The sequence below is a fragment of the Marmota monax genome, unplaced genomic scaffold (genome assembly GCF_021218885.2).
Source record: "Marmota monax isolate L192 unplaced genomic scaffold, Marmota_monax_Labrador192_F-V1.1 WCK01_AAM20220418_F8-fsc00158, whole genome shotgun sequence".
Taxonomy (NCBI): Eukaryota; Metazoa; Chordata; class Mammalia; order Rodentia; family Sciuridae; genus Marmota; species Marmota monax.
Genome location: NW_026694092.1, coordinates 1,295,671 through 1,314,492, shown reverse-complemented (window position 1 = coordinate 1,314,492; position 18,822 = coordinate 1,295,671). Strand labels below are relative to the sequence as shown.

Genomic DNA, 18,822 nt, shown 5'->3' with positions numbered 1-18,822 from the left:
TGATATTGGCCAAATTATATTTTATATTGTATGCACATATGAATATGTAAGAACAAATCCCATCAATATGGATAATTCTAATGCACAAACTAAAAAATGAGGAAAAAAATGATCCCCTCTAAGACACAGTCTAATTAAAATGCCTAATATACAGAAAGAGAAGAGAATTTAAAAAGCCTCAGGAAAAAATACGAAAGGTCACATTTAGAGGTAAGTCATATGGTTTTTCTTTATTCTGTAGCTATGACTTAAAAATGACAGCAAAGGAAGTATACATATATACATATATGCATTCTAAAAGATTTAAGACAATGTCAACATAAATATTTTTTTTCCTCAAACCCTAGGTGGTTTGACAAATACAAGCATATTTTCTGGTATTAAAAAGTATGCTTGTATTTGTCAAATCACACAGCTTTATTTTGACCTGGGAAAATACAGGCAACTTGGCAAGCACAGAGAGAGGGCATCTAATGATTTCCTGGGTTTCTTCAGGAAAAGGATGAAGAAAGAGCAAATTGAAGGCTCCTTAAGTAACACTCAGGTCAAGGTCATGAAGACAAAAATATGGCTTTGAATACAGAATACAGAGCAAAAGGAACTAAACAGGCTATTCTCAAGAGTGGACATCCTTAGATACAGTTCTTTTGCAATTTGGTGGGAGGAAAAATGTACCAAATGTAGGAAGAATGAAAGAAGTTTATCCTATACTTTTCTTGAAGGTGAAGATAACTTAGGAAAAAAATTAAATTTCATATCCCTCATTTTGAAGCTCTAAGCAGGTCAGGTGTATTTTTTCTTTCTTTAAGAGAACAAATAATCCTAACCTTTTAGAAAATAGCCACAGATATTTTTCAGGGTAGCATAGGAACTGCTGAAATTCAAATAGACAGGCTGATTTATACAGGAACTCTTGTCAGTGCAAGTATTGTCTCCAGGGTAGATACGTGCCAGGAATACACCAAGATTTGGGATGGGTCTGGAGATGGGCAACAAATGATATCCACGGAATGACTATTATTCATTTTCTTGTCCAAAGTAAAGTTGGTCATTCTGAGTTAGAAAAACTAGATGTGAACCTGATCTGCCACTTGCTGACTGTTGGATCTGCAGCAATACATTTTAAGCTCTCTGAGCCTGAGATTTCTCACTTATATAAAGAAGACAAGTTCTTCCTTGCAGAGATTTTAGAAAGATTAAATGATATAAAATAAATGAGTGCTCTGAACAGGATAAAATGATATATAAGTGATAGCTATCAGTACTCTGGACCAACTCTCTCTAGCCTGTTTGTCATGATGTGGAGGAAGAGTTCTCTATAATAAACAAGACAGAACTCTTGATCAATGAGCTAGAAAATATATTACACAATGGTAGGAGAACTGACTTAAATAATCATAGACTGCGAATCATTTTTGTACCTGGATAACATCAAATTCCACTTAGAATACAAATTCTGACCTTTTTCCTATTTGACTTTGATCCCTATCATAAAGATTTAACATATATGGATACTAATGCTTATCTTCAATAAAGTGGAGAGTACCACTTTATCTACCACATTTTCCATTGCCAAATGATGTTTTACAAATAAGACCAGATATAAAGTCATCATAAAAACTAACAAAGTGCTAAATATTTCCTCCTGTTACTTATGTGATATTCTGATTGTATTCTAATTCTTTCTATGTGTATATATACCACATTTTCTTTATTCATTCATTTTCTTTATTCATTTTCACCAAATGTTTCCTGAATACCCATGAAACAGTATACTGTACTAGGTACTATAGGAGACATGAAGATGATTAAGACACAGTCTGTGACTCAAAGCCACTCAACATCTAGTGACAGGGAGGCATTGGTAGAAACTGGTAAAAAGGCCAGCTGTCAAAGAGTTGTATGAGAAAGATGTATGTGTTCTGGGCTCACAGTGAAAAGATAGAATACTAGAAATCTAGCAGGTTCTATGAGTAGAATTGTTTTGAACAAGGTCATGGAGAATGGACAGGACTCCTTTTTCAGATATGGCAACGGAGGGTAAGAGGTTAGCAGATCGGCTGAGAAGAAAGCTTGAACTTGACCCAGAAAGTGGATGACAGCAGGATGTATTCAGAAATACTAGCTACAACAGCATGGACAGAATACAGGGAGTAAAAAAGAAGATGAAGTTGAAATAACAGGTCAAGAGGAAACAGTGGAAGGTTAAGAATGACAAGCTGAGAGCTATGTGCAGAAATACAATGAAGCGGGGAGGCCATGATGAGTCTTGGTTCTGGAGAGAAGTACAACTGAAGTAAGTAGGGAGGATTTATTGCATGGATGAGAGAGAGACTAAGGGGAAGCCAGCCAAATAGGGAGCAATGGCCAGAGGTCATGAGGTATTAAGAGAAGGTGGGCACTGGCAGCAGAAAGCAAACAGTTAATAGCAGTTTGTTTCACTGTGAGGTGGCTTGAGGGCACTAGTCTCAGACACAGTGTATTGCCCTGATTAAGAGCTTTGGATACACATAATGGTGAGATTCACTGTGGTTTATTCACATATATACATAGGAAATTGAGGATAGATTCATTCAACTATTCTTCCTTTATCACCTTTTACTCCACTGATCTTTCTTCTATTTTGATAGAATTTTCCCCACCCCCATTTCTTCTCTGTTTTTTTTTTCTTTTTTTCCCTCTATTTTGGACTAGCTTTCAAATACCAGAGAAAATGTTCAACCTTTGACTTTTTCAGGTTCTGGCTTATTTCATTGAGCATGATAGTCTCTAGTTCCATCCATTTACCAGCAAATGCCATAATTTCATTCTTATTTAAAGTTAAGTAATACTTTCTATTGTGTGTATATATACCACATTTTCTTTATTCATTCATCTGTTGAATGGCATATAGGTTTCTCATATCTTAGCTATTGTGACTTGTGTTGCTATAAATACTGATGTGGCTGCACCTCTATGGTAGTCTGATTTTAGATGTTTTGGATATATACTGAGAAAATATCCACAAGATACTAATTGAAAAAAAACTATAAGTAAATAGCAGAAAGATTAGTAGAGATAAGGGTATAGGGGGAGAGAGGAGTGGAGAGTAAGGGCAAGTACTGGGAAAAAAAAGAATCTTCTAGTCCACAGTTCCTATGCTCCTATTGTCAGGGAATGCCTAGTTGTTCAAATAACTTAATTCTAACTATGTCTCAGTTACTGTTTATTAAATATATTTATATGCCCACTAAATGCACAAGTATATGGTTTGTAGAATTTTAACAAAATTGATATGTCTACTCTCTACCTAGAACCAAGAATAAAACATGACCCATGACCAGAAGTCTTACTTTTGCCTATTTGCAGTCAGCATCTGCTCGCCCATCAAATATAAACATTATTCTGGCTTATATCATCACACTAATCTTACCTGGTTTGAATCTTTGTATAAATGGAATCATTAAAAAAAAAAAGCTTTAGGCTAGACTGAAGAGATGAAAATGCTTCTGTTCAACAAAGTTGAGCAATGGCTACTTTAAAGACTTGCCTGGCGGCATTTGTCTGAAGAAGGCACACTGTGAGTGATCATGTGCAAAGGCTTTGTTAACCATGGGAACTGCAATATAAAAAATGTAACACAAAAATAAAGTAAAATGATTTGCAATTATTCTGACACCTCATTATAACTCAGATCTTTACATCTCTGTCCTCCCTACAGCCATTGTGAATTTTTAAGCCTTTTTCCTCTTCTTTTTAAAAAAAAAATTTTTTTAGTTGTACATAACAAAATACCTTTATTTATTTATTTACTTATTTATTTATGTGGTGCTGAGGATCGAACCCAGTGCCTCACACATGCAAGGCAGGCGCTCTACCACTGAGCTACAACCCCAGCCCCCTCCTTTTCCTCTTCTAATATTAATGCTGTTTTTATGTGAACATCTTTTGCAGATGATGGCTGACAATGGGAGATGTTAGTAATTTGCATTTCCAAAAAATTGCTGAGCCAGTGAACTTATTTTTTGGGTGTGGGGTGGGGGTATTGGGGACTGAACTCAGGGGCACTTGACCACTGAGCCCCATCCCCAGCCCTATTTTGTATTTTATTTAGAGACAGGGTCTCACTGAGTTGCTTAGCACCTTGCTTTTGCTGAGGCTGGCTTTGAACCTGTGATCCTCCTGCCTCAGCCTTGGGAATCACTGGGATTACAGGTACGCACCACCGTGCAGTGAACCTACTTTTAAAATTGTTTTGAGATATATATATATATATATATATATATATATATATATATATATATATATAATTTACATGACTAAATCCCTGTACAAATCACATAATCAGTGGGGTGCACTGGCGCATGGCTGTAATCCCAGTGGCTTGGGCTGAGGCAGGAGAATCAGGAGTTCAAAGCCAACTTCATCAATTTAGTAGGGGTCTAAACTGAAGGATATGGAAAATAACATCTCCCAAGAAAAGGGAAATGACAACCCTCAGGGAGAAAAGGAGGACAGTGGGATCTGGGAAGACAGAGAAGGGGAAGGCAAACAAAGGGCCCAGGGCCCTGGGCTTTTATCTTTTCCCAGTGACAATGGGTCCTGGGTGGAGAAGGCAAAGGATGGGTTGGGACCTTCATCTCAGTATCAATGGGTTTTGAGAGACTTTACGGCTGTTTTCCTGATTTAGGCTTTGAACCTGCACAACCAGTTTCCTGACTGTCCAGCCAGCACGGCATTTCAGGAAAGTCACACTAAACATTCTGCTATGATTAACTCTCATTAAGACCTATAAAACACAGACCCCGCTTGGAACCAGTCACCATTTTCTCCCCTGAAAATGTGCCATTCCACCACTGCTTATAAAGACAGCTTGCTGATCCAAGGTCTGCTGCCGTTTTTTTTTTTTTTTTTGGTTATTTTTGCTTACATAAGCAATTTGGGGAGACCCTGTCTTTAAATAAAATACAAAAAAAAAAAAAGGATAGGGTTGTGGCTCAGAAGTTTTGCGCCTCTGGATTCAATACCCCAAACCAAGAAAAAAAAAAATCACACAATCATAAAATTAAATGTCATGCCTTGTTATTTAAATCTTATTCTCAGAAATAAAATCTAAGATTCTACCAAGTAACAATCAGACACTATCATCAGTACTGATTCTTTTCCCACTCAAATATGAATCCTCTATTATACTTCTACATTTATTTTCTTCTGTCAGATAAAAAAGTGATTTTTTGAGTGTAGATAAACATTACTTTAGCAAGTGATCAAATACAGAATGGCTCTAAGATGCCAGAAACTTCTCTACATATACAAATGTATGCACTCTGCATATCTGACAAAACTAGGAAACAGACTTCACCTGTTTGCTTTCTCAGGATCTGCTAGATTTTCTTTAGTTTCTCTCTTTCCTCACTTTGTAAGGTAATCAAGATCTGGGCAGAAATACCTGGCTGGGTTGAGGGTGGGGAGTCCACTTTCAAACTTTAGCAGTAACACTACATTAACCAATATTCATAGTCTTTGAGAAACAAAATAAAATGTTTTGGATCCCTTGCTGCTGCCGCCCCCCACATACCTATTTTGTTGGGGGTTGGGGGGGGGGTCACATTGATATTGTTAATGTGTAGTTTGTCATGTTATTGGTGACAATTCAAAGTGTTTCTTACTGAAAATTTCCAGTTGAATTTGGCCTATTTACATGGATAAATGAAAGAAAAACAGACACTGGGATAAAACATTGGCCAACAATCAATAGTTGACAAATATTGAAATATATACTAAGGGTCTTATAATATTTTTGCTGCCAAGCCTATTAATCTCTTCACCAACCCATGCTATTCTTGTTATTGACTAGGAAGAAAACTGCAGCTGGGTTTTAATATAATAGAGTAAATATGTTCTTAGTGGGAGGGGAAGGCAATGCAACCTTTTTCAAAAATAAATGCTGCTTTATCAGCAGGCTGAGGCAGGAGGATTGCAAGTTCAAAGCCCGCCTCAGCACTGGCAAGGCACGAAGCAACTCAGTGAGACCCTGTCTCTAAATAAAGTATAAAATAGGGTTGGGAATGGGGCTCAGTGGTCGAGTGCCCCTGAGTTCAATCCCCGGTACCCCCCACCCCCCAAAAAAATGCTGCTTCAGTATTTAAACAGTCATGGAGGCAGGATGGTAACAACAAGTGAACTGTAGGTCAAGGACTACTCATTTATCAGTTTGTATAGAAAACCCAAAACAAACAAACAACCCTGAAAAGAAACATTAAGATTTCCTAAGAACACTAATCTTGGGAGGAAACGGGGCAAAAGAATAATATTTTGCAAATCAGCTGCAAACTTTCTTGAAACCAAGAAATCTAATACACAGGGATAAATTATTTTCTAAATGTGTTGTTCCAAATTCTTGGAAAGTATGCTTACTTCCAAAATACAAAAGCTTCATTCTGTTTTTAGTAAAAGGTTAAAGCTCTTTGGTTTTGGTTAGATATAATTAAGATGATACTTTAATATTTCTCTCTCCACATAGGTTTTTCAGGTATTTATAAAAAAAAAATCTTTTCGATTTACATTATTTTGGTCCACCAAGCTAGATAATCAGTTTCAACCACTTTTTACATGAGATAAGGAGCAAAGAGTTTAAGAAAACAGCTCAAGCTTGTCTATTTTAGTTATAAAGGTGTATATTTTAAAAAGGAATGGAAGACACCAACTCTTTTCGGGAACAATAAGTTGATATGAACAAAACATATTGCGTGAATTTTTGTGCTAATGAGCTTTGGGGAGCTGATAGAGTTTTCTGTTACCTTTGTGTTTTTCATTTTTGCTGTTTTAATAAGTTGAACTCCACCTATCAACCCATGAAGCTCATATATGCCATAAAATCTAATAGTAGGAAGGACATGTAATGCCACAAAATTAAAAAAAAAAAAAAGGAAAAAAGCCATCAGAAGAGTTGTCGGTGTCTTCTATTTGCTAGAGGACCACATCCTATCAGGCATCAGCTCCCCCTTCCTGCCGGAGGACTACTCCACCCGTGGTCCTTTGTGCAGCCAATACTGCTGCGGTTGCTGCCCAGGGCCATCCCAGAAGACATCTTTAAAATGGTGCCGCCACTGGCAGTAGGGTCCCTCTTACCTTCCCCTCGCCACTTATGTTGACATAAAAACCTAGCTGATCTTCCTTTAAAGTAGGTCATAAAGAGCCTCACGTGAGAGTTGTGCTCTCTGTACCCAGAAGAAATGAACATCCTTGTCTCTGGAGACACAGGCACTGAGAAAAATTTGAATAAGTGGGCCTTGTTAAGTTCCTCCAAGTTTATTACCACCACACCCTGCTTTGTCCATGCTCCTTTGTCACAAAAACAGAAATCAAAAACTTATGTTAAATAAATTTGTATAATTTTCTGGTTTTAATATGTCACTTGTTGTGGGAGCCTCAGCCATGAACCTTGTGCAATCAGTAAAGATAATATATTACTTTTTCTCTCCTTTGGTTTCTAGCAACTCAATAGGACACCTGAGACACCCCACTTGCTCTGGAGCCTGCAGATGAGAGTGATCCTTTGACAGCCAACATAAGCCAGGGAAAGGTAAGAGATTCTTACCAAGATCAGGTCTCCTGAATATCTATTACAATCAGTCCTGTTGAAAGAGGAAGGTAACAATTTCTCCTGCCCCTTCTTTTCCAAATTCAAATTAGCAGGAGAAAAATATTTGTTTGGATTGTGACTCTGGTATAAATTTGGTTTTAGGATACCTGATTAATATTGATCTTTCCTTTTCCAGGGACAGCTATTACCTTTCTGTTTGTCTCATTTTGTGTCTTGAGGGCTTAGCATGGTTTTCTGCCTGTCAGGGTGCAAATTGTCCCTTGCAGGCATGCATCAGTTAATTTCACTGTTAATATTCTGACTGTTGCCAGCTCTGCAGGGAGAGGAGAGATCTGTGTCTTAAAGTCTGTCTTAAAGTGTGGTTCTGGATCTTGGGAAGGATATAGTTTTTGTACCCTCTTTTGAGGATACCTCTTACATCCACGATTGAGTCATAAAAAGCTTATTGGTTTTGGATATGAATCATTCAATAAAGACTTTTGGTTTAAAAGAAGGAAAAGGGAAAAAAGGGTTCAATACTTCCAGGAATAATATTTTCTCTTTGTCCTGCCTGAAACCAAATAATTAACTATTTGAAAGGATTTCTTCTTTTCTTATTAGTAAATTATACATAATGGTGAAATTTGTTGTTACATATTTGAATATGCACACAATATGAAATGGTCAATTTTGTCTCCAATAACTCTGAAAGAATTTTTGTTAAAGAGCTTTATAGTCAGAATTGGTTTAAAGTGAAAGCAGGTATTCTCACTGTATAATTTTGAAATCCTTTCTGCTCTTTCCATTGGATCATGGTTCTTCCGTAGAAACTTCTTGGTTGAGGGAAACTCTCTTCTTGAACACCTGATGACTATATGCTATACCAGCTCTGTCCATCTCTTTCTTGTTGAAACTTGATTTTTTTTTTTTTTTTGGTGGGGGACACCGGGGAATGAACCTGGGGGTGGTGGTGTTTAACCACTGAGCCACATTCCCAGCAGGGTTTGTTTGTTTATTTGTTTTAGAGTGTCGCTAAATTGTTGAGGCTGGCTTTAAACTCTGATCCTCCTGCCTCAGCCTCTGGAGCTGCTGGGATTACAGGCGTGCGCCACCAGGCTTGGCTTTAGTTAATCTTTATAATGGAGCATAAGACCTCTGCAGTTCAGCTCCTATGAGACCTCTTCCTTCCATCTGCTTCTGTTCTTTCCTCTTTTTGCCAACTTTGATCTCCCATTCAGTTACCTTGAATTCTTGATATGTCCTCCTTCAAACCTCTACTTCCTTCAGCCCTCTACTTTTTGTCAGACTTACCTTCCCACACCAACCCCTCAGTCACTTGAACTTCAGGCACCTCTGTTCTCAAGCGTTTCAAAGTCCCCCAAAAGCAAATACCTAAGGCTATATGCAAAAAGTCTAATTGGAAATAGACTAAATGGTGGCCACCTAGATGTCTCCTCAGTCAGTCACCTAAAACTTAGTTCCTAGCTTCCATAAGATTGACCTCTGATAATAGACAAATATGCCCCAAAACTCTTTCTTGCAGAAAATGTGGATCTTTTCTCTCCATGTTTAAGATGTAAATTTCTTACTCTGCCTTCTCTAGGATCTGATAGTCATCTTTTTGAAATAGAAACTTCAGAGAGATGATTATCATTAGAAGGGAGAAAAAAAGGAACTATTTGGAAACTGGAAAAAAACAAAAAAATCTTCAAAAGTCTTTTCTATAAATATTAGCAAAAAGTTCTAGCTATCTCACTGGATAATTTTAATTTGTTCCATCTGCCAGAAACACAGTTTGGATTCAGCTATTCTCTTAGAAACGAGTGAATTTTATATTAGTTTACCTGGTTCACAGCTAAAATTTTAGAATGAAAGTTCTGAGATCTTTGTGTCTGTCTGTTTATGTATGGATGTATATTTGTTATGCATTTGTGACATTTTTCTACCTCTGGATTATATTACCAAATTAATTTTTTAAATCCCTTAAAGGACTTCTAGCCAAATTGGCTTAGAGACAAATGACCATGTATGTAAATCAAATATTTAAAAACACTTAGAAATATAGAAACTGACTCTAATCTTCTTTTTAAAGTTCACAATATATATGATAATCTTTGTTAAATAAAGCTAGTATAAAAATCTTTGATAAAATATAAACATGAATATCTTTGGGACTGTCATTAAATATAATGCAGATGTATATTTTATCCTACCTATGTTTACTAGTAAACAAGCTTATGTTATCTCTACTAGAGGTTTAAATTAATAAAACTATAAATCCAGTCTAAGAACAAAAGGCACAATACAAATGAATTGCTTAGAGATGAGGATATGGGTGTAGTTTAGTGGTAGAATGCTTGTCTTGTGTGTTCTAAGGCCCTGAGTTCAATCCCCAGTCCTGCTAACAAATAAACAAACAAACAAAAAAATTGCTTGATATATGTCAAGCCTGACAATTAAAAAGAAGAAAGAACCATATGCTTAACTTTTTAGGTTCTTTGTTTATGTGATATTTTTGATACTTGCCTGCTTTGTCTGTCAGTAAGAGAAATAAATTAAGATGATGGCTAGCTTTTTAAAATGTCTAGTGAAATTTTCATGAGAAATTCCAGTATAATTGCTAAAAAAAGTGAGTTAATGTAAGTGGAATAGAGTTTTTAAATGAATTTTTCTATAATGATTATGTTTTATAAAACATGTGCACTTAAGAATCACTTAAAAATGTCATCGGTGCCTTGAAACCTTAAAGTTATGTTAAGTTAAATTAAGTGAGATATATTCATTAAATGTCTGGTTGAGTTCTAAATAAGACAAAGTATGGAAACATTAATTGCTGAACATGTTTAAGATTTTCTGCTTTTGTTTTCTGATTATAGAGGTGCTAAAGATATTTGGTTCTGTTAATAAGCATGAGAAATTGTATTATTGGAGAAGCATATGTTTTCAGAAATTATGAAATGGGATTAATCTACAGAATGTTGGAATGTTACAGACAGTTCACAATTGCATACTTCCTAGTTTTCACTAAAAATTAAGGTTATTGAAACTTAAAAGTTCTAATTTGATATATGGAATTAAAAACACTAGAAATTATAAGAGAAGCAACTTTGTATTCAAATTATGCAAGGAAGGTAAGATGTATTTTTGGTAAGGAAGGTTCTAAGGGCATGAAGATGTTTATTTGTTAAAAAGAAATGGAGTAATTAATTCCATTCTAAATAGAATGACTGGTTGTTCCAGAATGAGAAAAATAAAAATACAGGGGAAAAAAGCTGATAAATTAAAAAATAATTTGTAAAATGTTTGCCAAAAAGGAATCTTATCTTATATAGTCAAAGCTAGAAGACTGGATGAATTTATTTATAAAGTTTTATTAAAATTATCTGTGTGTTAAATATTGAGGCAAAACCAGAGTTTGGTCTTCTCTTTTAAAACAACAGTTTTCTTAAGTTATGTATATATGTATGTATATATGTATATATGTATGTATGTACTGGGGATCAAACCCAGGGGCACTTTACCACTGAACTATGTCCCCAGCCTTTTTTATTTTTATTTTGAGGCAGGATCTCACTGAGTTGCTTAGGACCTCACTAAGTTGCTGAGGCTGGTTTTGAACTTGTGATCCTCCTGCCTCAGCCTCCAGAACCACTGGGATTATAGGCTTGTGTCATGGCATCCAGCTATTGTTTATTTTTAATAAGAAATTGGAAAAACATTTTTCTTTACTTTTTAAATAATCTGCTTAGGAAAAACTTTAATAACATGTAGAAACATATGTTAAGTATATTAAGAACCCTTACAGAATAAAAAGAAAAAGGAAAAAATAACTTAATTTTAGAATGAAGAAATGTATATTCATGTCCTTTGTACAAAGATATAAAAATGGACATTAAACCAATGAAAAGATTCTTGATATTATGAACCATTAGGAAAATGTAAGTTGAAACCACAATGAGATATCACTTCATACATTCTAGGATAGCTATCATAAAAATAATTATAAAAGGGATAATTGTAGGTATTGGTGAGATTTATGGAGAAATTGGAACCTTCATTTACTAGCTGGTGGGAATATAAAATAGTGCAGACACTATGGAGAAACAGCCTGGTAGTTCCTCAAAAGGTTAAAAACATAGTTTTATAACCCAACAATTCTATTCCTATCCAAAAGAAATGTAAATGTTTGTCATACAAAAACTTGTATGAAAATATTCGTAGCAACATTATTCATTTAAAAAGTTTGAAACAGCTGGGTGCAGTGGGACATGCTTGTAATCCCAGAAGCTCAGGAGGCTGAGGCAGGAGGATCCCGAGTTCAAAGCCAGCCTCAGCAGCGAGGCCCTAAGCAACTCAGTGAGACCCTGTCGTCTCTAAATAACATATTAAAAAGGGATGGGGACGTGGCTCAGTGGTTAAGTGTGTGGGGTCTCTCTCATCCAGTGAGGAGGTCCACGGAACAGGGTTGAGGATAGTGTGGGTGCAGAGTTGATAATCAAGACTTCCAGAGACCAAAACAGGAAGCATGTCTGATTTTATTGCGTAGTTACCATGTATATATACTCAGGCAATAGCTAAGCAGATTACAGGCAGCCACCAATGCAATTTCTGCTAACTGTCCTTGCAGCTACCAATCAAGTAGTGGGCCTTGGAGCAAGTGCAGGGACTGTAATACATGGCCTCAAGCCCAGGGCTGTACCTATGGGGTAAGAGGCCTGCCACTCACACTTCGTGCATGAGGGGAGTGGCCTGCCACTCAGACGCCCTTAATGTAAGCTATATATGCAGTACTCCATGCACTTGTCTCCACAGTTAATTTAAGTGCCCCTGGGTTCAATTCCTGGTACAAACAAAACAGAATAAAACAAAATTGGAAACAACCCAAATGTCCATCAGCTGATAAATGGATAAATCAAATATGGTATATCCACACAATGGATAATCAATTGGCAATAAAAAGAAAATTAAGTACTATTATACTCTGTGACATAGATGAAACTTGAAAAGAGTATGATAAATTAAAGAATTCTGTCAAAAAGACCACGTTTTCTATGATTCCATTCATAACAAATGTCCAGAATAGGCAAATTTCAAGAGTGAGAAAGTAGATTAGTGGTTACCAATGGTTAAAATGGTGGGCTAGATGAACATTGGCTGTTAATATGTTGTGATGTTTATTTTGGGGTTGATGACAGCGTTTTAAAATGGACTGTGGCAATGTACACTCTGTGAATACACTAAATAATTGATTTGTATCCTTTAAATGAAAGAATTGCATAATATGTACATTATATTTTAGTAAATCTGTATTTGTTTTTAAAGAAGAGTTTTCTACATCAGGAGGAAGAGCTGAAGGAATCAACTAGAAAGTCCATAACAAGAATATTATGATTTCTTTAAACTGATGAAACATATTAAACATATCATCTAAACAAATATAAGGAAAGTAATGTGCACCAGATTTCAAATATATATGTGAATGGATATGTGATGTATCCCCTTTGAGAAATCAGGAATGACATTTATTCTTGGATATTTCCCCTATATCAAATATGGAATTATTGCAGGAAATAATTTGTACCTCTCATGGCTATTCAAAGCTGAGTTTTAGTTATTTAATTCTTGTTTTTTTTTCTTTTTCTTTTCCTTTGGAGGTACTGAGGATTCAACTTACAAACACTTTACCCCTAAGCTACATCCCCAGCCCTTTTTATTTTTTATTTTGACACAGGGTCTCATTAAGTTGCCGAGTATGGTCTTGAACTTGTGATACTATTAGTTTAGTCTCCCAAGTTGCTGGGATTGCAGGCATGCACCACCGCACCCAGCTCTAAAATAAGAGCTATTTTTTTGTATTTCAACAAGAACCAATTGCATGTTTCCATAGCGAAAGTTAAGGGCAAAAGCTGATGAATTTGCAGTTCAGAGAGGATGAACAAAAATGAAGCAGGCCTGAAATGACTTGTTGAGTAAGCTTTAAAGGGAGACCAAATTTGGAAAGCTTAAAAAAGCATATGATTAATTTGGAATGTAATTATATACAAATATTAGTGATATTTTAAAAGAAGGAGAAACAATACATAGAAGCTAAGGATATAGAGAAATAACTATGTCATGTTAATGAAAAATAAAAAATGAAAACTAAAAGGGTAAAGTAAATGACAGTATAAACTCTTGATAGAAAATCTAATATTGAAAATTATTGCTTGATTACAAGCTGTAAAAGGCTTTTATTATGTGTTGCTGTATAGAAGCAATGTCTATGGTAACAATGACCTTTAAGACAGATGCATTAACACACTCCCTATTATTTGAAGAAATATAGTGTGGAGCAGTTGAGCAACCTGTTTGGCAACCTACAACAATCACTTTTCAGAGATATACCTTTGGAAGATGTTAAATACTCTCAGCAGGTTTACTCTAACAGACCTACCCCCTAATCATCATTTCTCTGGTTGGAATAGGATACATAATTTGAGGATGCTGATTATCTTACAGTAATGTCATCTCCTTGATAGAAGAAATGAGCTTTTTACTTATATTGCATGATGCTTATTCATTACATTTCACTCATTAATTATAAAATAGATATGTGTGATTTCTGTTGCAATTATCTTTCCCTATATGGAAAATAAAATGTCATATGACAAGACTGGAAGATTGAACTTTACAAAGTATTTGAATATCCAAAGCTTTAAAAAAACTATTATTGGCCATTAATGTTAGGAAACGCTGTCTTTTTTTAAAAAAAAAAATATTTATTTCTTTAGTTTTAAAGGTGGACACAGTATCTTTATTTTACATTTATGTGGTGCTGAGAATCAAACCCAGTGTCTCACGCATGCTACCACTTGAGCCCCATCCCCAGCCCTGTATTTGTTTTTTATCTGGAAATGTCACTTTGTCCCCCTCCCTAAGTGGAAATTTCTGCTAGTGATTAGTATTTCAGAAAATTGAACAAGAAAGTCACAGGCAATGATTTTTAGACTTTGACTTAGACCTAGTTCCTTCTTCTTCTTCTTCTTCTTCTTCTTTTTTTTTCCCCTGTGCTGGGGATTAAACCCAGGGCCTTATACATGCTAGGCAAGCACTCTGCCACTGAACTACACCTCCAATCCCCAAATTCCTATTTTCCTAGTCATTTGAATTTTTATTTCCTGGCCTCATACATTAGCTTCTGACATCAATCTTAGTTCACTCTAGTTGTATTGATCCATTTAATTCTATTTCATTCATTTACAATCTGAATCTGTACTAAATACTCACAAAATGTATGCCTCACAAATGAAATTTGAACAAAACTTTTGAAATAATTAATATGCAAAGACTGATTCTATCTAGCAAAGAAATAGTGTGAATTTCATTCTGAGGCCAACACAAAATAAATTATATTTCTTTTTCCGGCCAAGAAACAAGATAATTGTATCGTTAATTGGAGTAGTTTGAAGACACAGCCCACACTCTGGTGCAAAATAGAAACTTAACAAATGTGTGATGAGTAAAATAATAAATGAACAAATTAATTTTTAAAAAGTCATAAGTTCAGCCAGATGCGGTGGTGCATACCTGTAATCCTAGCAGCTCAGGAGGCTGAGACAGGAGGATTGCAAGATCAAAGCCAGCCTCAGCAATGGTGAGACACTAAGCAACTCAGGGAGACCCTGTCTCTAAATAAAATACAAAATAGGGCTGGGGATGTGGTTCAGTGATTGAGTGCCCTGAATTCAATCCCCAGTACCGCCGCCCCCCCTAAAAAAAACATAAGTTCAGGCCACGTGCAAGAAATGATATATAATCAGTAATTTGTGTACTAAAGTTTTTTTTTTTTTTTTTTTTTAATGCTAAAAGAGTGTTGTAAGGGGTCCCGTGGAGCTGAAATGACTGCGTGGTTTTACAGCAATTGGGCCTTGTATTCTCACAGGAAGGATTTTAAGCAAGATGAACAGAATAGCAAGCAAGAATTTATTAGAGGAATGAAAATGCAAGTATACACAGGTTAGGCACTGAGTGGACAATCTCCAAAGAGAACGGTGTGGTTGTTTCAAAGTCTGGGTTTTTATGGGGTCTGGGTTTCTTTGTTGTCTTGTTTTATCATACCTCCTTTGATTCACTAGTTATTTATTGTCCTTTGTTTTTCATTTTATATGGCCCTCAGAAAATTTTTTTGTGAGGGTCGTAATGACCAGGTCATAGAAGATGGCTTTGACATGTTTTTGAAATAATAGTTCCTTTAAGGGGTTATGATTAACTATGGCCAGGGGTGGTTTGACATATCAGTTCCTGTTTTCTTTGTGGGTTATAAGTGACCATATGGTTGTCTATTTTTTTTAAGGTTTCCTGTTTTTTTCCATTCCTGTGACCTATGGACTCGTCCCTCAAGTACACATTTGATGTCCTCCCTAAATGTTGTTTCTCCTTATTATCGCTCTTTCCACCTGCTCATAGCTAACTTCCTACCAAGAGGAGTTATGCTGGATCATATTTGTAAAATGCCTAATGTAGTATGATGAGGAATTTGGTATTCAATTTGTGGACTTAAAAAACAATATCTGTCATGAACATTAGGATAAAAAAACAAAATGGAATAGTATAATCTAAGGAAGAAGTGTTTTAGTAAAGTGGGTATGATCCCCACTTTCAAATAATGAGTCAATAATAATGTAGTGAGGAATTTGATACTTTTGAAGTCTCTGGTGACCTTGGAGAAGGCAGCATCATGTGAATGGTGGTGACAGGCTAATACAAACATTTTCTGAACAAGATAAACTAAAATGGACCATTTTTTTTGTTGTTGTTTTTTGTTTTGTTTTGAGACAACAACAACAAAATCAGGACAAATCTTTAAGATAATAGTTTGCAAGACAGTGGACATAATGTAGCAGAGACTGGTCCCTTAGAAATGGAAGACAAATGAGTGAGTTCTACTATTTATGATATACAAAAGAACACATGAACGAATTGGGATGTACCTCTTTATGACTCAGAAAACTCAATATTATTATTATTTATCTTCAAATTAATCTAAAGAGTCCACATAACCTTCACCAAAGTCTAAACAGGCTTTTTGGGGTAGATATTCACTAAGTGATTTTTAAATTCCCATAGAAATGTAAAGGAAATAACAGAACCCAAACAACAAAACAACTTTGTAAAAGAAGAACAGAATTAGAAGAACTGCAAATTAAAACCACAATGCAGGTAGGACTACATGCCTATTAAAATAGTCAAAGTTAAAATGACTAATCATAACAAATGTTGGGAGTGTGAGGAGGAATGGAAATTGTTATACACTGCTAGAAGGTTGTACAAAATAGTACAACCACATGGTCCAAGGATACAAAATTTTAGATAAGTAGGAGGAAAAAGTCCAAACAAGAAGAGTTCTATTCTATAACATAGTGACCATTGTATGTTACTTTTGAAAAATGCCAAGACAGTTAATATTAACTGTTTTCAACACAAAAATGACAACTAAGGGAATTAATATTGCATATGTTGATTAACTAGATTTACTTATTCCATTGTGTTTGTGTGTGTGTGTGTGTGTGTATTTCAGAAACTCATGTTATACTTGATAAAGACAAACGGTTTTATCTGTAAATTAAAAAAAAAGTAGTATACCCAATTGGGAAACGTTTGGTGGTTGCTTAAAAAAGTTAAACATACACCTCTCATGATCCCACCATTGAACTCTTAGCTAAAATTTACATAAGAGAAAAGAATGCATATGCGCCCACGAGAATGTGGATGCAAAAGTTCATAGAAGCATTCTCTGTAATTGTCCCAATCAGAAAACAATGTGGATAAATAGTGCATTATGTCCATACAAGGGACATACACAAAATGGACCAAGCTGGGTGGATTGCTGGGCACTGCCCCTCCAGGAGAATCCTGGTTGCCAGTATCCTGGCAACCTCGGGGGCCTCGGGTAAACACAGCACTGAGGCTTGCTTGGGCGATCGGTGGTGTCTGGAGCCACAGGTACCATGGCGAAACAGAAGTGGCGGTTCCGGCCATGGATATTGGAGCCACTCTCTCTGGGCATGACCAGCAAGCCCTGGTACGACAACCGTTTGTCTTCAAGGTGTTTTGCAAAGCAAAAGAAAAAGCTTCTGAAGTTCCCCACCTCGCTGGATAGCCGGAGGTGGGTATTCGTTAAAGAAGGATTGGATGACTTCAGGAAAGGCTGTCCCTCCAGTGAGGATCTGATCACTCGGGGCAGGAGCCACAAGGAGGCCTTTCTCCCAACGATTTCTCACACAGTTTCCCAGCCTGCCCCCACGAAGAGTAGCAAGAAGTCCAAGAATGTAGGTCTGTTTTCCACGCTCTCAAGGGCTCAACTGGCACGCAAGGCATTTGTAGCGGATGTTGAAGCCAGCCTGACCCAGCATCCCTTGGCTCACTACCCAAATCTGGAAGAAGATCTCCCTGCAGAAATCTTATTAAAGGTGCTGGAAGTACTGGACCCTGACAGGAAGCTGGAAGACACGTGGGCTTACTGTGAGGGCCATGGCAAAGGGACCAAGGAACCCCGCAAGGTTTCCAAACGCTGTACTAAAAGAAGCTTCGCGGAACCTCCCAAGATTCCCGGGTCAAATAAAAAAATATTGGTTCATGAAGAAGACAAGTCAAGTAAAAAAGATTTGCCCCCTTCTCAGGGTCATAAGCACATACCAAAAGGAATTAGTGACTTCTGCAAATGGGTTGCTTCTTTTGGAGACTTGGGCATTGATGAAGAGTTCATGATGCAACAGGTTGACAGTGACTATGAGTGCCAACCAACCTATGATGACTACCACATCAAGAAAATAAATCTGCTTCCTTCTGATCTCAAGTACTGCAACCAGCTAAACAAAGTGAAGGAGATAAGATTCCCCATACAGGAACTAGACTTTGAGAGGAAACTCCACAAATTCAAGAATCCTTATAAACCCGACTGGGTGAAGATTAGGTATGGGGCATGGTACCTGAAGCCCAAGTTGTGGAGAAAGCTAGTCAATGATGAACCATTGATTGACCCCAAGGTCTTACGTGAAAGTCAAGAACCCCATACTCCTAAACCAGACATTATTGACGATCTTTATGGGACAATTGCCTTTAAGGATTTCATCATGAGCAAAGGCTACAGTATGCCAGACATCCTTGAGAAGCTTTTTATCAGGAAGGGATGGAATTATGACTCTGTTAAGACTCCTATACCAAAAGCAATAAAAGCTCATGCAAGCACTGAAGATGAAGATGACGATGATGATGACTAG

The 18,822-nt window shown here is 36.4% G+C and overlaps 1 protein-coding gene and 1 pseudogene across 1 annotated transcript; one reads left to right on the top strand and one right to left on the bottom strand.

Moving 5' to 3' along the window:
- LOC124107139 (MOB kinase activator 1A-like) overlaps positions 1-17,552 on the bottom strand; it is a 27,322-nt pseudogene extending 9,770 nt beyond the window's left edge.
- LOC124107138 (protein FAM47A-like) lies at positions 17,551-18,822 on the top strand. The gene has a single exon (XM_046465057.1). It carries the CDS (start codon positions 17,551-17,553, stop codon positions 18,820-18,822), a length of 1,272 nt encoding a protein of 423 aa, XP_046321013.1.

Excerpts from the sequence above, each read along its gene's own strand:
- LOC124107138 (XM_046465057.1), top strand. The coding sequence starts at position 17,551 with ATGGCGAAACAGAAGTGGCGGTTCCGGCCATGGATATTGGAGCCACTC.